At 41.4% G+C, this 23,616-nt stretch overlaps 3 protein-coding genes across 8 annotated transcripts; 1 reads left to right on the forward strand and 2 right to left on the reverse strand.

Annotated features, from left to right (window-relative positions):
- Positions 1-1,173: 1,173 nt before the first annotated feature.
- On the reverse strand, positions 1,174-7,193 carry LOC111970952 (ankyrin repeat domain-containing protein SOWAHC-like). Its single transcript, XM_023997726.2, has one exon. It carries the CDS (start codon positions 5,589-5,591, stop codon positions 3,894-3,896), a length of 1,698 nt encoding a protein of 565 aa, XP_023853494.1. The 5' UTR covers positions 5,592-7,193; the 3' UTR covers positions 1,174-3,893.
- A 185-nt stretch (positions 7,194-7,378) lies between these two features.
- On the forward strand, positions 7,379-14,385 carry LOC111970955 (septin-10). Its single transcript, XM_023997735.2, has 10 exons — positions 7,379-7,518; positions 8,255-8,369; positions 8,624-8,819; positions 9,084-9,270; positions 10,019-10,180; positions 12,625-12,721; positions 12,837-13,005; positions 13,162-13,294; positions 13,575-13,759; positions 14,301-14,385. Exons 1-10 carry the CDS (start codon positions 7,492-7,494, stop codon positions 14,314-14,316), a joined length of 1,287 nt encoding a protein of 428 aa, XP_023853503.1. The 5' UTR covers positions 7,379-7,491; the 3' UTR covers positions 14,317-14,385.
- A 1,183-nt stretch (positions 14,386-15,568) lies between these two features.
- On the reverse strand, positions 15,569-23,404 carry LOC111970953 (centrosomal protein of 70 kDa-like). Of its 6 annotated transcripts, none has more exons than XM_023997733.2 (16): positions 23,301-23,403; positions 23,070-23,089; positions 22,522-22,621; positions 21,909-22,032; positions 19,088-19,268; positions 18,656-18,831; positions 18,460-18,519; positions 18,231-18,333; positions 17,919-18,085; positions 17,684-17,774; positions 17,389-17,559; positions 16,998-17,147; positions 16,616-16,784; positions 16,000-16,114; positions 15,819-15,898; positions 15,569-15,728 (listed from the first exon to the last, which is right to left on the reverse strand). In XM_023997733.2, the coding sequence occupies exons 2-16, from the start codon at positions 23,076-23,078 to the stop codon at positions 15,667-15,669; spliced, it is 1,758 nt and encodes a 585-aa protein (XP_023853501.1). In that variant the 5' UTR covers positions 23,079-23,089; positions 23,301-23,403; the 3' UTR covers positions 15,569-15,666. The 6 variants fall into 6 exon arrangements, with proteins under 6 accessions (XP_023853501.1, XP_023853500.1, XP_023853496.1 ...); XM_023997732.2 differs by having other exon boundaries at positions 22,522-22,624; XM_023997728.2 differs by lacking the exon at positions 23,070-23,089 and having other exon boundaries at positions 23,301-23,404.
- Between the last annotated feature and the right edge of the window lie 212 nt (positions 23,405-23,616).

Here is a 23,616-nt window from a genome sequence, read left to right on the forward strand (position 1 = left end):
AGCCAAAATGTTTAATCTTGGTTTCATCAGACCAGAGAATCTTGTTTCTCATGGTCTGAGAGTCCTTTAGGTGGCTTTTGGCAAACTCCAAGCGGGCTGTCATGTGCCTTTCACTGAGGAGTGGCTTCCGTCTGGCCACAGAGTGCTGCAGAGATGGTTGACCTTCTGGAAGGTTCTCCCATCTCGACAGAGGAACTCTGGAGTTCTGAGTGACCATCGGGTTCTTGGCCAGCTCTAGGAAGAGTCTTGGTGGTTCCAGACTTCTTCCATTTAAGAATGATGGAGGCCAATGAGTTCTTGGGGACCTTCAATGCTGCAAAAATATTTTGATACCCTTCCCCAGATCTGTGCCTCGACACAATCCTGTCTGGGAGCTCTACGGACAATACCTTGGTTTATGCTCTGTCAACTGTGGGACCATATATAGACAGATGTGTGCCTTTCCAAATGATGTTCAATCAATTGAATTTACCACAGGTGGACTCCAATCAAGATGTAGAAACACCGCAAAGATAATCAATGGAAACAGGATACACCTATGCTTAATTTCGAGTCTCATAGCAACAGGTCTGAATACTTATGTTAGTAAAAAAAAAAAAATCCATTTTAGAATACGGTTGTAACGTAACAAAATGTGGAAAAAGTCAAGGGCCCTGAAAACTTTCCGAATGCACTGTACAGTATATATATATTATATAGTTATTTAATTTCAATCAATCTGTCCCAGACTGTAATGTATTGCCCCGGTCAAGGACAAACACATCTCTCTGTAGAGTGGAGCTAAGGTGGTCCATATGTACTCTTTCATTTCACTGAATAATCGATGCTATTCCACTCCATTACTCAATGGAGGAATAAAATAAAATACCTGCTGAGATTTGACTGAGATTAGTCATACAGCAATTACCATTGAAAACGTGCCATACTCATTTCCCATAATGAACCCACAGTGTAATTTTACATCCTATTTTGGGGCACAGAAATTCATAGGCAATAAAAACAAATGTTTGTTTGAGAGCCTTTAAGAGAACATAAAAGCCATCTGGCACACAGTATAAGTAAATAAATAAATGTGTGCACTACTGGTTAAGCAGAAATGTTCCTTACTGTGGAAACAGTGTATTAGTTACTACTGACAGACAGACTGCTGCATTAAACAGAACAAGACAGATCTCAATAGTGACAGTATGACAGTTTATTTATCAGGTTGTGTAAAGGCAGAGAGTCATATTTCTGTTAAGCAACACAAAGATGTAGGTATACGTTTCCAAATGATAAAAATGCAAACTCCACAATCTAGCTTTGAAAACATTATTGAAGACAGAGTATTGAACATAGATCTTAAATGATTGTCGACAGTAAGGTGTCCGATTTTTTTATGTTAACATTCTTTTGTTTGATAATCGAAAAGAGGACTACAAAATAATATCATTTAATGTACAGACASACAAGAGAAATATGGTTCCAGCCCTTTGAATATCATAATTAGCAGCAGGTGGTTGATAAAAGAAAAATAATAATTGCATAATAAAAAGAGCTAATGTTGCAAGAATACAAAACTGCACAATAAAATCAAGTAGCAAAATCAGATGTAAACTATGTAGCATTACTGTAGGCTATTCAGCAATACAAAACATTGACTGAGAAACCATTAAATTCCCCAAAAACAGTTAATGCCATAAGTAGTAGGCCTTAAATCTAATCTAGACAAACAATTAAACTAGTACACGTGAGACAATGATTTGCAATTATTATTATTTTTTTAAGTTATATTAACAAATAACAAAAGTGCAGAGGAAAAATAAGTGTTAGAATTCAGTGCAACATTGCACAAAAACTAAAAGGCTATAGCAGGCTATATCAGTTCACTAATACAGAACTATTAAAGGCCCAGTGCACCACTTTTGTGAAAACAATTGTATTTTCCAAAACATTATTTATGATTTTTTTTTTTATTATTATGATTTTTCAGGGGGTGCTGCAGCACCCTTACTACCCACGGCTATGAGGGCACCTACTGGTAGATGGGTAAAAATAAAAAAGCAGACATTGAATATTCCTTTGAGCATGGTGAAGTTATTAATTACACTTTGGATGGTGTATCAATACACCCAGTCGCTACAAAGATAAAGGCGTCCTTCTTAACTCAGTTGCCGGAGAGGAAGGAAACCGCTCAGGGATTTCACCATCAGGCCAATGGTGACTTTAAAACAGTTACAGAGTTTGATGGCTGTGATAGGAGAAAACTGAGGATGGATCAACAACATTGTAGTTACTCCACAATACTAACCTAATTGACAGAGTGAAAAGGAAGCCTGTACAGAATAAAAATATTCCAAAACATGCATCCTGTTTGTAACAAGGCACTAAAGTAATACTGCAAAAAAAATTGCAAAGCAATTAACTTTTTGTCCTGAATACAAAGTGTTATTGGATTTGCCCCTTTGTAGAAGCCAAAGGTGCTTCTACAAAGTATTGACTCAGGGGTGTGAATACTTTTGTCATTGAGATATTTATGTATGTAATTTTCAATACACTTGCAAACATTTCTAAAAACATGTTTTCACATTGTCATTATGGGGTATTGTGTGTAGATTGGTGAGAAAAACATATATATTTAATCAATTTTGAATTCAGGCTGTAACGCAACAAAATGTGGAATAAGTCAAGGAGTATGAATACTTTCTGAAGGCACTATATGTACACTACAGTCTCTCTTGCTCGCTCTCAGCTGAGCTAGGCTCTCCTGGGGCAGCAAGCCTGAGCTTGTTGATATAAAACAGAACAGAGGGTAACCTACAACTCGATACCAGACAACTGCAACCTTAGACAACTCAAAATAAGGAGCTATGATCAGGTCAAAAATGTACCCGTTTAAACGTGAATAGTTATGAGACCTGATCTTTCATCATAGCACTATACACAGTAGGCCTACCATGCACTCAACAACGGCGTACCTTGTGACACAGAAAGCTCCTCTACTGATCCTGATTACAGACTTAAACGACCAGAGGCCTTTTCATTGGCCTCCAATCGTCCACTTGAACACAAAGAGGAAGTAAATTCCCATCTCAAAGTCTTTCAGGTGGACTGAATGGCATCCACCGCAGGAAAGCTGGATCAATAACAGTTTAAAATCAAAGTGCTTAAAGCAATGTAAATATACAAGGGAGAATAAATGAATAACAGTCTGACAGTAATAAGATTGTTCCCAAGCATTGTGAAATCAATGACATTGTTTCTACCATGTGGTCAAATAACTTGAAGTTTAAACACTTCCCACTAGRCAAAAACAGGTCGAGTCAACATGGTTTCCATGTCATTTCAACCAAAAAAAGTCAATATGAAGACGTCAAATCAACGTGGAAAACTGATTGGCTTCGGAAAAAAGGTACTCCATGTAAGATAATTGTATCTTTTTAAATCACCCAACTTTTAACCTAAATCCAATGACATGGTGTCATTTTTGGTTGATTTCACATTGAATTCAAATTAGTTAAAGTCAATAAAATGTCAATCAAAACTAGACGTTAAAATGACATCTTTGCCCAGTGGGTTACAAGCAGCTTTACATGTACGTTAAGGGTTCAAGCAGACGAACAATAAGACCTACTTGGCTACTTCAGAATGAGAAGAGGATTAACACAGAAATATTTAGCCTAACCAGGGGTGGCAATCTGGCCAGTTACTCAATAGATCATGTAATACCATATTCTGTTAGTTCAGTATATTCATATAATGCCTGGGGGAAAACCCTTAAGTATGTGTAACACCAGACTATGCCACAAAAAAACATCAAACACTTGTAACATCAAACTATACCCCATTGTGTCAGTCATCCTGCACTGTAGTAGTTTATTTGCTCTTTGTCAAGTGTACATAGGGGCTATTCTTCAGCCAAACAGATTTGACATGGGTCTGGATTTAAATGAGCTTTTCCTGCACCAGTTAAGCTCCTCTGTCTCACAATGTGCTGTGAACGATGTGCCGTGAACTATCTGTGAAGATCTGAAGCGGATCTTCTGAAGTTTGGGCCTCATCTTGCTAAAGGACGATTTCCTCAGCAAGGGTTGCTGTCTGGCCTGCCCTGCTCCATCACCTGTGTCCTCCTCACTGTGACCGTGCAGTTTGAGGGGCATCAGATTAGACTGGAGAACTTTAGACAGCCTCCAACGCCCCCCATCCCCATAGTCTGTGCTCTCTGAGTCCGAGTCGCCGCCACCACCCGCCCCGATGATGTCACGGATATCAACGGCCACACTGGTTGTAAGATACTGACACGCCTTTTTCCCATTGTAATCTCTGGCCTCTACGTCTGCGTCATAGGCTCCTACCAGTAACTTCACCACCTCAACTTGGTTGTGCATTGCTGCTAGGTGTAGTGGCGTGTAGCCAGCACTTGACTGGGCGTTGATGTTGATGGGCACTGTGTGTTGTTTGGCAAAGTTTACGATAAGCGCCAGCAGTTCTTGTTTGCCCTGCTTGGCGGCCCAGTGCAGGCAGGTGAACCCAGTCACAAAATCCTTCTTCATGACAAGGTTCGGTTCACAGGAAAGGAGACGGTGGAGACTCTCCCATTGGCCGTCGGATGCGCACATCATCCATTCGTGTTCCAACGGGTCCAGAGTGACTGAAGCACCGTCTTCGTCTGTAGTAGAGGAAACCACAGAGGCGGAGTCTGAGTTCCGCAACACCATGCTGCGTCGCACCTGGAGGGAGCTGTTCATCATRAGCTCAATAAAGTTATTACGGCTACCTTTAGTTGTGTTGCTGTCACTCCCAGATATGCTCTGTTGAAAATCATAATACTGGCCTTCGTCTGCCCCGTCCTCTGATGAAGGGTGACGGGACAGCAGGCTGTCCTGTGCATTAGTTGGAAATGGACGTCTGGGTAAGTGGAACATAGAGCCATCCGCGGATGTAGGCAAAGGTGACGCCTCAATCACTGCAATTTGCGGTATGTCGTGCGGTTGCAATGTCTGCTCTCCATTGCCACCAAGGCCTAACGCATTTCCCATATTGTCTGATAACCTATTATTCTGAACTACAGACCTTGTTGAWGCAGCTCTTTCTACAATTTTACCTTCCAAAATAATTCCAGAAATGTCATGCGGTCTCGCTCTCSTGGCATTGTCAGTTCCGTAACCTGAGCCAGGTGAAATGTCTTGTGCCTCTTCGTTTGCAGCGGTTTCCCAAGAGCGCACATCCGCAGCAGATGATACTGACAGATGCAGTTGTGGTGCACAATCTTCTATCAAGTTCTTATATGATTTTGATATAGCAGAACCGCTGTCCTCTTGTTCCAATAAGGTGCCTGTCCCGTTACCATTGCATTCGCTGTCTTTTTCCACGGTACACTTCAATGAAACTCGATACTTCTTTTTTAAACATACAAATTTCACTCCATTCTCCAACTTTACAAATGCGACATTGTCCACGTATCCCTTGAATTTCTCCCGAACAATTGCTTTCTGGTCAGGGTCKTCTGGGAAAACAGCTTTGAAATAGTCAATGAATATCTGGTTTTTCACTCTCCCTCCTCGCTCGGTTAGAAATTGAACAACCACTTCTTGGGTGCACTCGGTCGCCATTACTGATTAAAAAATAAATAAATTAAAAGGCTACGGCAAACCACTTACAGATCTAAAAAATAATCTTCCTTTTTATGTTTATAAATTAGCTAGAGTTGAATCAGCCCGTACAATTACGGTTTTCACCTKCTCTGGTTGGTGTTGTCCCATCACATCATCCTCAGACCTTGTTGTGCTTCTTTGATMCAGAATAGAAATTAATAGAACTGTCACCCCAACCAGAGTTGAGTAAGGAAGGACCCACTTTTGCTAGCAGACCTGTCTATCCGTTTTATTTCTATGGTCCTAGCGATCCACTACAGAGACATTAGAGAAAGGAGGAGATGGGAATTCCGTTGGGTAATGAATGAACGTATAACCAAAGATTTTTTATAACTAACCCAAGACAGACCAGAGCCTGTCGTTTCCAATGGGAGGAAATTAATCATAGTGGGCAGAACAGGCAAGGAGATGGGAAGAGCCATGCACGAGCYAGTGAGATCTTATTGGCGCGTTCTAGCATTTATTTGCATATTTTCGTTAGGGAACGCATACTATGAGGTGCGCGTGTGCAATAAGGCAATTCACACTCCTAAACAACGTTTATTTTTTACTTTGGCAAAGGGTAAAGTCTGCAAAACGCAGTCCACTCTGTTTGTTATAGATTATAGTTTTGGAAACATAAAACTGTATGGGGATCAAATGTTTCATCGATTAGAAAATTAGCAGAATGTAGGCCAAAATCCATCTCACTCCATCTTCTCACCACCGGCCACTGGGCTTCCTCGCATCACCATATTTGGTAGTGAGTGGAAACGCCAACCGGATACTTCACATTTATACATCCGGTTTAATATCTGGCTCAATGTCTATCTGTGGTATAATGCAGCGTTCAAAACACCCGGGAACTCGGAAAAATACTAGGTCAAATAATGAATCTGTATTTTAAGGTCGGAAAGTCAGCTCTAGGAAGAGTAGGAATTCCGAGTTGGATGGCTGTTCAAATCAATTTTCCCAGYCGGAGCTCGTTCTTTCCCAGTTATYTTGAACGTGGCATAACGCCCCAAACAGCAGAATGTCAAACGATCGCGTTCACTTGTAATGCTGCTTCACGTGGTTGCAAAACTAATCTTCTCACAATCCCTTCTGAAAATCAGGGTATGAGTCGAGAAACCTGYCTATTTCCCTTGAAAGTCCGTAATTTCACGATTTCAGAGAACAAGTTAATTATCTCACATCTCGGAAAATACTTATAATTTTGTACTTATTGTTCACTAAATGCATGCTAATGTTGTGTTTTTGAGTTAACGCCCAGTCGACTCCCATTCACTCCTTCGTCCCAGAAATGCACCGCGTGGGCCGGCGTGGCTCTTAGACGACGCATGGGCAACGTACACAATGAGCGTTAATACGATTCCAATGGCGTTCCCCATCTCCTCAAAAGTATCTCTGTCCACGCCTCCTAGCAACCACCATTGGGAAACTGTGACCCTTGAAACGCCATTTTGAAATCTATATTAGTGGTCGGTCAGTCAAAGTCGCGCAAAGAACCAAAATGTCTACTTAGTTTCACACCATGTATGTCCAACGAATTTCCGGAAAAGTGGTTTATACCATTCGTTCTATGGGGGTCGCTATATAGTAACTAACAATCCTGCAGTTCAAAATAACTACTCTGTACTCAGAATTTGATRAATACATACCACAAAATCAGAAGATGTAGTACTTAATATATATATATAGTTTATTTTGTTAAACACAAACATAACTGTCACTCGTGTCTCCCCAGCCATGAAAACAAGTGTGCAAGCCTACATTCCTTTCATGGCTACGTAGGTAGTCGATTTTTCAACGTTTTTAGTTGAGCCTATTTTCTTTACAGCCTGTTAGTATTTGTAGTTATTAGCTGCTTTATTCCGAGATGACTACGTCGGATGTTGCTCAGGGGGTAATTGTTGTGTTTAATTCAATCGCTAAATAATGTATATCTACAGTTGTAAAACTTACGGCACGTTTAGCTTGCTAGTTAGCATGGTTACGTTCCAGGTCGTCTTTATTGCTGTCGCGCTGCGTAATCCTGGAAGGTAAACACTTATCTGGACGTTGTGAGATCTGACCGTCTGCACAGCAGGATTGCAATAAGAGGACCTGGAACTGATTAAGTAACTTTTTCACTATCCAGCTAGCTATGTGTCTAACAGCGTAGCTCCAACCAGAGTTTCTAAAAAGCAGGGTTTTACTGCTGGAACTTGTTTACGCCCTTTGAGCAAGAATTAATATATGAAATGCACATAGAACAAAATTAGCCGCGAYCTGTCTAGATAGTTTGCCAACGCATGGGTTAGTTTGCCGATGTGGCAGCCAGTGAAAGTTAACTTTGTGTGCTAGCTACAACATCTAGCCAAATGTATGCTGCTGAAACTGATCTGCCATCTCCAGGTCTATCCACAATCAGTGTCAGTAAAGTAAGGGACAGGTCAGGTAGGGTGTCATCCATAGACATAGATACATATTTGCGTGTACTGTAGACAAATGAACATGTAGCCTTGTATGGGTAAGTAGTGTACACACAATGAAAACATAGGAATATAAGATTATTTACCTAGGTTAACCAGTCCAAGCTGTTGTCAGATATTGTCATATACTGAGATGGCCTAATGTTAKGCTATGTCTCCCWATAACAGGACAAAAATGCCCGGCCCCTGTCCTTGTCTGGCCATGTTGGCTTCGACAGCCTACCTCACCAGCTGGTCAACAAATCAACATGTCAAGGTTTCTGCTTCAATATCCTCTGTATTGGTGAGTAACGTTGTGATGTTACATTAAAAGTTCAGCCAGCAGACCAGTATCCCTTTTTTAGATGGGAAAAAAATGTTGGCCCATTTCCTCTAAATTCATTTCTAAAATTTATTCTGGACCTCTGCCCAGATTCCTCAATGTCGTTCTTTGGAACTCTCTAAAATGTTTTTTTCATTTTCCTCAAGTTTGACCCAAATTTTACCAAGCAATGTTATCACTAAGATTAGCAAATAGTATTTCCCCTCACTATCCAGGCGAAACGGGTATTGGCAAATCCACCCTAATGGACACACTGTTCAACACTAACTTTGAGAACTTTGAGTCGTCTCACTTCGAGCCCAAGGTGAAGCTGCGAGCGCAGACCTATGACCTGCAGGAGAGCAACGTGCAACTCAAGCTGACCATCGTCAACACAGTGGGCTTTGGGGACCAGATGAACAAGCAGGAGAGGTGAGAGAAGTGCAGTCGTGATGGGTCGTATTCATTAGGCACCAAACCTAACAGAACTTGTCCGATAACTTAAACCCTTTGTTTTAGTGTTTCGTAAACGTTTTGCTACCGTAGCCTATGCTTTACCGAATATGACCCTGATGCTGAATGACAAAACAAAGCACATTATTTTGTCTTTTTATCCACCACAAAATCACTTGTTTTACTACATATGCTACGCAACTTCTTTTGGAATATCTGCTCTCTGAATGTTTCCTTCGGCAGCTACCAGCATGTTGTGGACTACATTGACACCCAGTTCGAGTCGTATCTACAGGAAGAGTTGAAGATCAAGCGGTCCCTCCACAACTACCACGAYTCCCGTATCCATGCCTGTCTCTACTTCATCGCCCCTTCAGGACACTCTCTCAAGTCCCTGGACCTGGTCACCATGAAGAAACTGGACAGCAAGGTGAGGTCCTAAAACTAAAAGAAGCTGTCACTATTGCATTTTTTTTTTCTCTCTTTTGGATTTTTTGTTCTGGCACAGTTCTACAGCATTAGTCTATAAATATGAACTTTTTTTCATAATTGTTGTTGTGTTTAAATGTAGAATTAATTAAGGGGGTGTTTTTCATTTTATTTAGTGTTATAGAGTATTTGGGCAGTTCAGGAAGTGTCATGGCGGTTGGTAAAAACTGGGAGTTGCATGATGAGTAATTACTACTGTGTTACTGTGACAGGACTGAACAAGTCTGACAAAGCGGAATGTTGACTTAGTTCAGCCACTGGGCAATCACAGAAGTCTGTCCTGACTGTGCTTTAGTTGTATATTTTTTTWAAAACCTTTTATTTAACTAAACGAGTCAGATAAGAACAAATTCTTATTTACAATGACGGCCTACCTCGGCCAAACACTAACGACGCCGGGCCAATTGTGCGCCGCCCTATGGGACTCCCAATCACGGCCGGTTGTGATACAGCCTGGAATCGAACCAGGGTCTGTGGTGACGCCTCTAGCACTGAGATGCAGTGCCTTAGACCGCTGCGCCACTCGGGAGCCCCATAGTTGTATGTTTTACAGTACTGTTCTTTCACAAAAGGGAATTTGTTTCTACTTGTAAAATGAACGATATGTCCTGTTTGATTCTTGAGGGAATAATGTCAATTCGGAAAGAAAATGTATTATTTATTAGACAAACTGTGTATTTTTTTTGTAGGTCAACATCATTCCTGTCATCGCCAAAGCAGACACCATCTCCAAGAGCGAGCTCCACAAGTTTAAGATCAAGATCATGAGTGAGTTGGTCAGTAACGGTGTCCAGATCTACCAGTTCCCTACTGATGACGAGACCGTCTCCAAGATCAACACGGCCATGAATGTGAGTTGTAGAACATTCCCTTTGCGTCTTTCAGGCTCTCTGCCCAATTCCATTCCTTACAGTGGTGAATTTGACTGTGCTAGACAGTGCACCTCAGTGAGTATGGATACATGCACACGGTAACACGATTATTGTGGATAGTTTGATGAAAACATTTACATGCTTTGGAAGAAGAACGATTCCCCTAATAATCCCGTTTACACGGACACATCAGAAATCAGGCTACCTGATGGGACTTTGATCAATACAGAAAATATGCAATAAAAATAAATGTTCGACGACAGCGACATGTTCTTTTTTAGAAAAAGTTCGGACTTCTAAAGTTTGTATGAGAACAACTTCAAATATTCCTACTTACATTTTTCCCGATCTCACTTCACTCACGCTAAAGAGGGAGGCTCGCTCGGCTGGTGCTAGCACATGCGCAGATAACATATTCATACCTCACCTATTCCTCTCTGATTTAGAAGATACTGTTGCACAAACAACATGCTGATTTATGTCCTTCATGGAGTTATCAGAATTGTACGGGAAGGTCTGCTCAATCCAAGAGTGCAACCAATTGATTACAGCATTACCCCAAAAATGGAGGAGGTAGGGAACTGGTCTGTCTGCCCAATATAAGGATCAAAACTGGCGGAGGAATAAAAATAGCATAAATAGGAAAGTATACCAGTTTAATTTGAGTACCAGGATGTTGACAACTGTGCCATACAGATTGCGAATTAGTTGGGAAGAGATTTTTGATGTACCGATTCCATGGTACAGGGTGTATGAGTTGATATATAAAACGCAAGATTCAAGACTTCGGTGCTTTTCAGCCAAAATTATTATATAGAATTCTCGCCACCAACAAAATGTTGAATATTTGGGGCATAAAATCATCGAAGCTCTGCAGATTTTGTTGTGAGGATACAGAATCAATAGACCATTTATTTTGGTATTGCCCTCAGGTAGCCTGTTTCTGGTCTCAGGTTCAGGAATGGCTGAAAATGCATAGATCTAAAATTGACCCTAGAAATAGTACTGTTAGGAGATCTGGAGAGACTGGGTCAGTCAATTACTAATACTCTTAGTAAAAGTATTTGTCTTCAACTCGCAATCTGGATTCTATTCGATTAGATAGATTGAAATTGTACGTTAAACATCACAGCATAGTTGAAAGATATGTGTTGCGTAGAAACCCGAAGAGGGTGGCCAGCAGAGATAGATGGGATGGGCTGAGGGAAACTGAGGGTTGGGATGTGGAATTGGAGGTAAGTGGGACTGGAGTTGTTGCGCGGGAGATACGTTTTTTTTTTTTAAGTCTAAATAAAAAATAATAAAAAGTATGTTTGAATGACACTGAGGGGCAGTGTTTTTACAGCTAATGCCGGTTTGCCTGAGGCTGGTGCCATGCAGGTGTTTGTACACATGCATATACACACACTCATTCAAATAAACGCATACAAGAACACACACATACATGTAATAGTGCCAGACATGCACACAAACATATACAGTTGGCATTGCTGTTATGATTTTAGTTGTTGTTTTTGTGTTTTAAAATGTTTGCTGTTTTCTGTCTTTTTTGTCTTTAGTTCATTCTCTTGGTTGTTGGTGCATTGGGGGGTTCTTGGGGGTGGAGAATGGAATTGATTGTATTTTACATTTTTCTTCTTGGGGGACTGTAGGAGGGGTCTTGAATGGTTGAGGGACAGCTATTGGGGAACTGTGGAGGGATCTAGGAGGGTTCGGGTTCACGTTTTTTGGCCTGGTGGGAGATCTGTCAACGTGCCCTTGAGCAGGGCATTGACCCTGGATGCTTCTGTGTGTCGCTCTGAATGGGAGTCTGTTGGATGACCGGTATGATGTAATTGAGCAGCTTCACTGCATGTTTCAGATATTAAATAAATACAAAACATGCTGATTTAGGCCTACAACAGCACTGGTATCAGGGTGTATTAGCTAGCTATGTTTGCTCTGACTCAGTACATTTATTAGCTAGCCAGCGGCTAACAATAAAAATAAAAGTAAGTAAAGGTAAACTCTCTGTTTGCAGAGAGTAATATACACAAACTAATAGTGTCATTATAGAACGCTTGTGGATGTGACAAATACACATATATTTGATTTATATTAAGAAGCAAAGTGGAAAAATGCATCGTTATCGACATATTGGTGAGGGAGGGAGAGAGACGAGAACCATTTCACATTTAACAAACCAAACATTGAAATAACGTTATAGAAGAAGAGAAACAGTTCATGTATCAATACCGGTATACCGTCCAACCCTAGCGTATGCTTTCTTTGATTTTTGACCATACTCCGATTTTAAGATCAGCAGAGTAAGGTGTTTACATGACTAATGCCATACTTAACCTACTGCCAAAATCACTTTAATATGGACTTAGTGTGCATGTAAATGTACTCTGTGTCTTCTATGATCTATCTGCTAATGTCAGGGTATCCTGCCTTTTGCTGTTGTGGGGAGCTCAGAGGAGGTGAAGATTGGAAATAAAATGGTCAAAGCTCGGCAGTATCCCTGGGGTGTGGTGCAAGGTAGGTAAACCTGTTTTACCGTGTAGGCTTCAGGCTTACAGCTTGCTTTCTTTGAAGTGTCTATGGCTCTGCAGTACAAATGCCAGGAGGTAAAGGTCTGTCTGTCTTGTTTCAGTGGAGAATGAGAACCACTGTGACTTTGTGAAGCTGCGGGAGATGCTGATCTGTGTGAACATGGAGGACCTGAGGGAGCAGACCCACACGCGCCACTACGAGCTCTACCGCCGCTGCAAACTGGAGGAGATGGGATTCACAGACACGAACCCAGAGAGCAAGCCAGTCAGGTACGGCGAGAGCAGTGTGTGCGCRCACGGTTCTCATAATTCTGGGCCTGTGATAACCAGATGAGATGCATAGATTAAAAGGTCTGTGGAAAAACATTTAACATTACACAGCGAGAGGAGGCTGTACACTTAGTGTTAAACCGTGTGGGTCTACAGCCTGCAGGAGACCTATGAAGCCAAGCGTCACGAGTTTCTGGGAGATTTGCAGCGGAGAGAGGAGGAGATGAGGCAGATGTTTGTCCAGAGAGTCAAGGAGAAGGAGACTGAGCTGAAGGAAGCTGAGAGAGAGGTACTGGACACACACACACACACCGTGTCCTACTGTGACAGTATGCTATACAGGTCAGCAAGAGACTTATAGGTGTAGACGTGGCTTTCAAAGACTCATGATTTGTAACTAATCATTAGCAGGGGAAATCATCACAGAAAACCCATCTTCAATRATCTTTCATATTCCATGAATGTATTTTTGGTTGAAGAGATCCACGTGAGAAGCGTCTTTGGGTTTTTAGAAAAGCACTAGAAATTCGAGCTATTAAAAACACCTGACTTTGATGTTTTCCCCTCAGTTGCAAGGTAAGTTTGAGCAGCTGAAGAGACTGCACTCTGAGGAGAAGAGCAAGCTGGATGAGAAGAGAAGGTCCCTGGAGGACGAGATCAACACCTTCAGCAAGAAGAAAACAGCTGCCGAGCTGCTCCAAGGCCAGCCCTTCAACACTAACGCCAACCTCAAGAAGGACAAAGACCGTAAAAAGTAAGATGCTATTGTAAAATAAGTTTCAGGACGGCCGCTTAATTCCCTTCCAAGATGTTTATTGCTGAAATGTTTTGGACAGCTCAAAGCTCTATTACACATTAATATATCCTAATTCAATCATAACTTATTTCCCCTCTCAATTTCACGATGCATGTGCAGAGACTAACAAAAATKAATGTACACCAGAATTGTATATTGTCTGTGTGTGGACTGCAGGCATTATACAGTCATTTTAGTTCATCAGTGTGATTGTATTTCTGATTGACAGGAGCCTAGAGATGGAAGCTAAGGATGTTAAGTTAACTTGTGACGAGGCTACTAACCAAAACCACAACAGTTGCTTCAGAAACCTGTGAAGTCAGTGAGATGATAGGGAGGGAAGCAGGGTATAAAGAAAAACATCAGTTTGTGTTTTTAGATAAGAGGAAACTATTGATTTGACAGTTGATAGGAAAGCTTAGTTAATGAGTATAGATGTGTGTTATGATGTAGTGACACAGATCTCTAAATTACTTCCTCTTTTTCGTTGGGTCTTTAGCTCTGGGTTCATGTGAAGAAATAAATGGACAAAGACCCCCTCCCATCAGACAGAAGACGAATAAATACAAAATGGAATACATTCACCGATAGTCGTCATTGTTTGCCTTAGTCAACTCACAAATGTTGTTTGTCAAATACCAGCCAGAGTATTGATAATTCTCTTTTTAATACTGGTAACCCTTTGTATTACTTTACTTTTCACTTCTACCGCTAGAGGGCGCCAAATGATCAAGGTCTGGTTAGGGTTATCATTGAAAATACTGTACTTCACACCAAACAGAAATACAATTTGTTTGATGGTCAACAGTACATTGACATTCAAGATGTATTTAATTGTCCAATCTCGGAATTAGTTGTGTTACCGGGTTGTCTTGAGTATTCACTTTACTGGGATATCAGATAATGTGGAGACTTGAACTTGTTCCAACTTTACTTCTGCAGATAGAATATATATTTGCATGTCTTTTTAAAATATGCTGTTCACCACTAGTGTGTATTATATGGCTTGATATTTATTCTATGCATTATTATTGTAGACTCATGTGTTTCTGGATGGATTCCATGTATAGTAATACCTAGCACTGGTCCAGGAYGTTCCTCACCTCATGTTACATTAGTGGAGGAACGCGCACCAAAGACCAGAGCTACGTTATATCCACGCATGCGTTACATTCCAATCACTGAGGTATTACTTTTTAAACACTTATTGTATGCCTTTTATGTGCCTTACTGCCACAGATACCTTCCTTGTATTTTATTCAGATGCTAAAGAATGAAGCAGCTGCTGACATGGGAATTAATTTCTGAAGAGTGAAACCATGTTTTTTTTTGTTGCTCAATGACCTTTCTGAATAGAACACTACATCAAATGGTTTCGACATAAGGCACCTCGGGATATATTGCCAATATACCACGGCTAAGCGTACATATGAACATTCCTTAGCCGTGGTATATTGGCCATATACCACACCTCTTTGGGCCTTATGGCTTAAAAATAGTATGTCGTGTGTGTGGAATGATTGTGATAATTGCCAGACGTATTTTCCCCCTCAAAGGATAACTTGGCTGTGTAATTTAAGCATTTTTCTGCAATATTTTTTGTACACAGCTTTTTTCTTAACTCATATGAACTGAGGTTTGTTCTTAGGTGTGGAGAAGGGTTTATATCACCAAAAAATAAAACGTTTGTCATACATACCGGTAACATGTCGTTATTTCACTGTACTAATAAATTGAAGAGATATTGTTGTTGGAAGAGGTATTAAATAATCTGGTTTATTTACATATCAAAGTAGAACTCCATAAAATCACTCCAGCAAATACACAAAACAAAGGCATTGTTACATAATTACAAAGCACTAGTGTTACTCTGCTCTTGACTTTAGTGACCTCAGAACGGGCATGATGTCATCCAGACAGTCAACATCTGAAAGATCAACCAAAATAGACTTACTTAACCACATGATCAGTAAGCGATTTCAAACAAATGCATTATTGGATGGCAAAGTCTCCTTACCCAGAGTCTGGAGCAGCTCCTGAACCAAAAAGTAGAATGCAGGGAAGAACTCCTCATGTTCCTTTACCTTCAAAATAATACTGACAAGAGCACATATTCAACCCCAGGCATTAGGCTAATTTTATAACATTAAGACAACGTTACACAGAATAAAACACATTCTGGTGATTGCTGCTGGTACCTGTCAATATCACTGGTTCCCAGGAGGATGTGGAGCTCTTGGCCAACCGTGGCCTCTGGGGAGTTGACTAGACTGGCTACCTGGTTTACCACTTCGCTAGGGGGCGCTCTGTCATCTGAAATTACATTTTGAAGTGGGAAAGGAATAACATCCCTCAACCAAGTACACTGAACAAAAATATAAACGCAACATGTCAAGTGTTGGTATCATGAGCTGAAATAAGAACCCAGACATGTTCCATACACACAAAAAGCTTCTCTCACATTTGTTTACATCCCTGTTAGTGAGCATTTATCCTTTGCCAAGATAATCCATCCAGGTGTGGCATATCAAGAAGCTGATCAAACAGCATGATCATTACACAGGTGCACCTTGTGCTGGGGACAATAAAAGGCCACTGTACAATGCGCAGTTAAGGTATCTGTGACCAACAGATGCATATCTATATTCCCAGTCATGTGAAATTCATAGATTAGGGCCTAATGAATTTTTTTCAATTGAACGATTTCCTTGTATGAACTAACTCAGGCATTCAGTTGTACAACTGACTAGGTATCCCCCTTTCCCTAATTGTGCTGTAGAATAGCTAAAATGAGTTGTAGACAGACAGTCCTACCCAGGGCCAGGATGTCCCTCAGGTTCCTCATAGCGTTGGTCATCTCCCCAAGCCTGGTGTAGACCTCGTTCATACGTGGATACACCCCGCTGAGGGAGGTTATATCAAACAGCTTCTGGAAGTGGGACACCATGGACTGGAGAGTGTTCTTAGTGGGGCTCCTCAGCACCTGKTTAGAGTTAGTTTCACATAAAGAGTTCAGCTTTCACCAATACACATAACGTAACTTTTTATTTTATTAAGAAAAATAATTGGAGAATTCTGAGAATATCGCTGTATCACAAACATTGTACATGAGAAATGATCCGAGGTATAATGTTTTGCCTCATCTAAAGTTGAGATGTAATTTCCATGGTTACTGCTGTAAACCAGGACTACCAACCTTATCCTCCCCAGAGTTGGTCTCCTCTAGCAGAGTGTCCACCAATAGCATTAGGTCCTCCACTCGAACACTTTCCATAAGACTATTAGCGCCTGCTGGCTGCCATGGTAACAGTCTCAGCATCAACTTACTCAGGGCACAGTGCAGGTCCTAAGCACACAGAGAGAGAGAGACAAGTAAAGACATGGGTCTCTGGACTAGAGACAATGGTAAACAGACGTGGTTAAAGTAGCCTATTCTAGCCATACATATCACAGAAAACTGAGATGTTGAAGATATGAAGAGCTCCTAAACTCTCTGGCTTTCAGTGACAGGGCAAGTTGACACTGGACCATTGGACCTGGCTGCATACATGTTAGATGCGCTTTATAGACAGTCAGTCAGCTCTCACCTTCAGTGACGCCAGTTGTTCAGCCCACATCTCCAGAGTGGAGAGGAGTTCGTCAAACTCGACCATCTCCGAGGCCCTGTTGGACAGCGGATGGCTGGTTGATGGCCTCGCTCTATGGAGCCTCAGTGGAGCCCCGGAAGTAGTCAAAACCGCTCTGATGTCATTCAGAACCTGAAAGTCAGGCAAGGCAAATAGTCCAGCAAAGTCTGAATCAAAAACAAAGTCTGAATCAAAAACAAAGTAAAGTGAGTTGATACTCGCTCCCGCTTTAGACAAGGGGAGATAAACGGAGTACCTTCTCGTGTCTGGCAGCCAAGGCCCTTGCATTCGCCACCTCCTGGTTACTCAGAGCAGCACTCTCCTCTTCTTTAAACTCCCGAGCAGACCTGTGGTGGAGTTAAAAGAGATGATATGACTGCCAATAGGACAGGCAGCGCACTAGGTTAAGGTAAGGAAGGGGTTAACTGTGAGGTTAAGCTGTGGTGCTCATTGTATCCAAGAAGAATGACAGTTGCGTAATGTTTTCCCACCTCATGTTATTCTGTTGAATAAGTTTGTCCATGCGTCTCAGTTGTTCTTTGTAGGACTTCAGCTCTTTCACTGTGGGCCTAGAGTCCAAGTCTTGCTTCAACTGCTGAATTTCATTCCTAAGCTCCACCCTCTGCGCTTTGCTGTCCTTTAACTGTTCCTGATAGGACTATTGGGGAGAAGTAAGATTCGGAACTAAAATCATGATCAYGGACTGTGGGGAAGAGGGACAGTCGTTACACTGTTCAAGACAAGTCATCCAGAACCATGAAGAGTTCTGGTGTTCATCGTGTTAGAAAAGTACAGGAAGTCACCTTCAGGAGAGCTTTGTGATTGGGGGAGACCCCGGTGGTGCTTCTCATGCTGCTCTGCGATTGGTCAGATGTTTGTGATCCCCCAGACTCTCCTTTGAGGGACCTGAGGGAAGAAGTAAAGGTTGGTTAGTGACATCCGTCTACTTTTCTTTAGTCTTACAGTGAGAAAGGGCGTTGTCATAAAAATGAAGCAAGACATTGAAAATAAGATTGTCTATACAATATTTACTTGATATCATCGCGGAGCTGTTCCATTTGGGCCTCATAGATGTCAATTACATCCAACACCCTGATAGAAAAGAAAGGCATTTGAAATCCTATAACCTCCTAGCCATAAATCTGTAATAATTTAGTTAAAGCAAGGGTAAAATGCTGTATTATGAATCCTAATCTATGGTCTTAACGACAGCAGCGGTTTATCTTACTGTTGGTCCACTGGTGAGTTGGGCCGAGCTGATCTCTTGTGGATCTGCTGAAACACCTGGTTCTGCCTAGCAACCCGCTTCTCTTCCTCTGTCACGGTGAAGTAGAGCTTCCGCTGCAGCTGGGAAGCCACATCTTTCTCCTCAGACAGCTTCTGCTCCAGGCCCTGGCAGCGTTTCTACTAGCGGCAGAGCAGGCAAACAAAACAACAAGAAAAGACAAACAAGAAAGTTACAGTATAATCAGGGGATACCATGTGCTGTTGGGAAAAAAGGTAATCGTGGCCAGTTCCCCAGACACAGATTAAGCCTCGACCTGGACTAAAAAGCATGGTGAATAGAGAATCTTCATTGAAAGCGCTTTTTAGTCCAGGACTAAACTTAATCTGTGTCTGCCGGTAAACCAGCCCTTGCTATTTCCAGGGCACCACCTACCTGTGCATCTCTCTTGTCGTGCTGAAGTTGGTGCACTTTGCTGTGCTGCTGCGCGGCCTTGCCAATGTAACTGTCTTCCAGGTCCTGCAGCTTGCTCTTCACCCCGTCCAGAACTCCCTCCAACTCGGACACCCTCTGGGACTGACGGGCAGCGCGGCTAACGTGCTGCTGAGCCTCCTCTCTGGAACAAACATCGGTAACACTTTACTTAAAAGCCGGCAGGTCTAATGGATTATGATACAATACAAATAATTGTAAAGCAACACAAAGACAGAAATGTCACACTGAAGCATTGCTACTATTCCTTTGGGACACACAATTAACCCTTACTAAATGCTAGATAATAGTCCATTTGAATATACAATAAGATCATTCAATTCTATGTAATCCTACATTTACATTAGTCATTTAGCAGACGCTCTTATCCAGAGCGACTTACAGGACCAATTAGGATGAAGTGCCTTGCTCAAGGGCACAGACAGATTTTTCACCTAGTTAGCTCCGGATTTGAACCAGCGACTTTTCGGTTACTGGCCCAACGCGCTTAACCGCTAACTACCTGCCGCGCTCCTGTTTAATTGGATAATACAAATTGAAGAGGGTCATATTGAACTAATTGGGTTAAGTACATATCAAACAGAAGATCTTTCGCAGGAAATTATGGTTAAGAGGATATACATAATTATTCAAGTGATCACCTGGGCAATATGAAATATAAAATCCAACTTTCAATCATATATTGATTCGTCAGATATATCAATAACCTGTCCTAGAAAAACAGTCAAAAACCATCAATTATCTTTCCAGGAGAGAAGCTAAAGTGAGGTAGCCTGGAATCCGAACTGATGTTTTGGGAAAAAATACCATTTCAGATTAAATCCAGGCTAAATAGAGGGTCTCTGACATACAGGCTTAACATGGTGATAGATTGATGTTCAGGCTAGGTGATCTCCCTCTGTCACGCCCCAATGGTTAACACTTGCTGGCTGAGCAGCTGGTGGAAGCCGGCCCCATGTCTACCTCTTACCCCTCTCTGTCTCACTGTATTAGGCTTACTACTCATGTCCACCAAGACTAGTGTGTGACAACAGCTGGCTGAAAAATTATCATGGATCTACATTATTAGGTAGATGGATGAACCACAGACCTGCCAAAAACATTTCTGACATGGAGATTATTCTAATAATCATATAAGGTGATGGAGGAATGTTTAAAGAGGTGAGAAACAGGATCAAAGAATTGGGGGTTCAAAAATATTAGGCTTCAAGAAGTAAGATTTCCTACATACTGGAAAAGCAATGTTCTGCATGTCCATGAGTGTCTCAAATGATCAAAAATATAATTATTTAATATGAATTCTATAACTACGGTTGAAGTCGGAAGTTTACATACACTTAGGATGGTGTCATTAAAACTAGTTTTTCAACCACTCCACAAATTTCTTGTTAACAACCTATAGTTTTGGCAAGTTGGTTAGGACATCTACTTTGTGCATGACACAAGTAATTTTTCCAACAATTGTTTACAGACAGATAATTTCACTTATAATTCACTGTATCACAATTCCAGTGGGTCAGAAGTTTGGGAAAATCAAAAGAAATCAGCCAAGACCTCAGAAAAAMAATTGTAGACCTCCACAAGCCTGGTTCATCCTTGGGAGCAATTTCCAAACGTCTGAAGGTACCACGTTCATCTGTACAAACAATAGTACGCACGTATAAACACCATGGGACCACGCAGACATCATACCGCTCAGGAAGGAGACGTGTTCTGTCTCCTAGAGATGAACGTACTTTGGTGTGAAAAGTGCAAATCAATCCCAGAACAGCAGCAAAGGACCTTGTGAAGATGCTGGAGGAAACAGGTACGAAAGTATCTATATCCACAGTAAAACGAGTCCTATATCGACATAACCTGAAAGGCTGCTCAGCAAGGAAGAAGTCACTGCTCCAAAACCGCCATAAAAAAGCCAGACTACAGGTTGCAACTGCACATGGGGACAAAGATCKTACTTTTTGGAGAAATGTCCTCTGCTCTGATGAAACAAAAATAGAACTGTTTGGCCATAATGACCATCGTTATGTTTGGAGGAAAAAGGGGGATGCTTGCAAGCCGAAGAACACCATCCCAACCGTGAAGCACAGGGGTGGCAGCATCATGTTGCGGGGGTGCTTTGCTACAGGAGGGACTGGCGCACTTCACAAAATAGATGGCATCATGAGGTAGGAAAATTATGTGGATATATTGAAGCAACATCTCAAGACATCAGTCAGGAAGTTAAAGCTTGGTCGCAAATCGGTCTTCCAAATGGACAATGACCCCAAGCATATTTCCAAAGTTGTGGCAAAATGGCTTAAGGACAACACAAAGCCCTGACCTCAATCCTATAGAAAATTTGTGGGCAGAACTGAAAAAGCGTGTGCGAGCAAGGAGGCCTACAAACCTGACTCAGTTACACCAGCTCTGTCAGGAGGAATGGGCAAAAATTCACCCAACTTATTGTGGAAAGCTTGTGGAAGGCTACCCGAAACGTTTGATCCAAGTTACTAATTCAAAGGCAATGCTACCAAATACTAATTGAGTGTATGTAAACTTCTGACCCATTGGGAATGTGAGGAAAGAAATAAAAGCTGGAATAAATTATTCTCTCTACTATTATTCTAACATTTCACATTCTTAAAATAAAGTGGTGATCCTAACTGACCTAAGACAGGGAATTTTTACTAGGATTAAATGTCAGGAATTGTGAAAAAACTGAGTTTAAATGTATTTGGCTAAGGTGTATGTAAACTTCCGACTTCAACTGTATATAACTATTTACTTAAGTTGGTTGTTGGACTGGATGAGCTCCTGAATCAAGGTCTGTCTCCTCTCCGAGTCTGTAAGCATCGTCCGCAGCATAGTCCTGATGTCACAGGCCGACTTCTTCTCCAGAAGAACCAAGTCTATGAGCAAGATGACACACATTAAGGTAGAATAACTTATTGTCCATTTTTCTTCTAGTTCTTTTAACTTATAGGCCTATATTGTTTGGGTACCATGACCAGTGCCTCACTAAATAACATTGAGAAAAGTAGCCAGAAACATTCAGACCCTGGCTGGCAGCCTACTGGAAATAGAAGAGCCAATAAGCAGAACATGAGCAATGCGTGCACCGAATGGTTTCCCTTTGGGAAAAGGCTCATCACAGAGGGGTGAGTTTGAGTATTAACTTAGACGAGACAATGCACACCCAGAGCCAATAATTATTAAATAATTTGCACACACAGAAACACAAGACAGACAGTAGCATGTTGAGCGGTCTAAAGCATTAACACTCCTCCTTATATACTTGTTCAACATGATCCAAGAAGTGAGTTAAGACATTTAGCTAAGATATGACAGTTCAGAATGTTACAACAAGAAGATAATACAAAAACATACTAAACCATTACCTGCAAGGTTCTTATTCTCGACGGGATCAGCAAAGTGAACCGGCTTGAACCCATGGTGCTGGAGGAGTCTGTTCACAGCATCCCACTCTGTCTGCTCCTGCTGCTAGGTCCAAACACACAGCAAAACCACCACATCACACGGTCCATTACAAAACAACACACAAAGGATGTAGGATTTTTTTTATGCATACAACGCATAATATATGAGCTCTGCTCTACCTGAAACTGGCTGTAGGTCCACAGAAACACATATGTCTTGTCTCTTGAATGAAACACAGCTTTTGTGTTCTTCCTATCCATCTCCTCTCTGGCTAACGCTGACTCTCCTCAGTATGTTATACACTTTAGGCTATACACACCACCATGTTCCTGATGAGATAAATACATTCTAAGCGTTCCTCTTGTTCCATCTTCTATTTGACAGGAGGCTGTCGGTGTGTGACAGTGTGTACCCTCCCCCAGTCAACACCTAACGTTATATGGGGTTATCAAATTACTTGGTCCCCCTTTGAGACCACCATGACAACACACAAACATAGTTGTAATACCTGTTCCATCTCTTCTCCACCTGCAGGGGTGAAAATAGGTTAGTTTACTAGCTAGCTGAGATAGCGGGGACGTTGAACACATAACTTAGGTTAGCTATCTACTGTTAGCTAGCAATCTACGTTGCTAGCTAGTTAGCCAAGTATTGCATGTTTCACAAAACAAAATATATAATTCATAAAACATTCTGAATACTCCTTTCCTACAATAACGTTTGGACTTAACATATTCACCATGTATGTGATGATTGGTTTCTCCAGAAATGTCAGTTTACAAATTTCAAACAAACAGCGCGGAAGTAAAATAGGAACGATTGTGGTCCGTTTCAACCAATAAGACAAAGCAAAATGTAGGGGATAGTTCATGTAGGATTTTGATTGGTGAATCTAGATTTTTCTCAGACATGGGCGAGTTTGGTTTCTGCGTTCCACTAACGTAACAAAGCAACCTTAAAAATATGTTCCATATCGTTTAATTGCAGTCACGCTGCGCAGGTAATTACTGATGTCGAATATAACATAATAAACTCAGCAAAAAAATAAACGTCCT

This window comes from Salvelinus sp. IW2-2015, linkage group LG12, assembly GCF_002910315.2.
Source record: "Salvelinus sp. IW2-2015 linkage group LG12, ASM291031v2, whole genome shotgun sequence".
In the NCBI taxonomy this organism is placed as follows: Eukaryota; Metazoa; Chordata; class Actinopteri; order Salmoniformes; family Salmonidae; genus Salvelinus; species Salvelinus sp. IW2-2015.

Bases quoted from the DNA above. Each gene is read 5' to 3' on its own strand.
- LOC111970953 (XM_023997730.2), bottom strand. From the start codon at position 22,821: ATGGATAGGAAGAACACAAAAGCTGTGTTTCATTCAAGAGACAAGACA. The intron at 19,269-21,908 runs GTAAATAGTTAT...TGTTTGTTCCAG, and splicing joins CAGTCCAACAACCAACTTAA to AGAGGAGGCTCAGCAGCACG. The intron at 17,560-17,683 runs GTACTCCGTTTA...CCTGACTTTCAG, and splicing joins TGGCTGCCAGACACGAGAAG to GTTCTGAATGACATCAGAGC.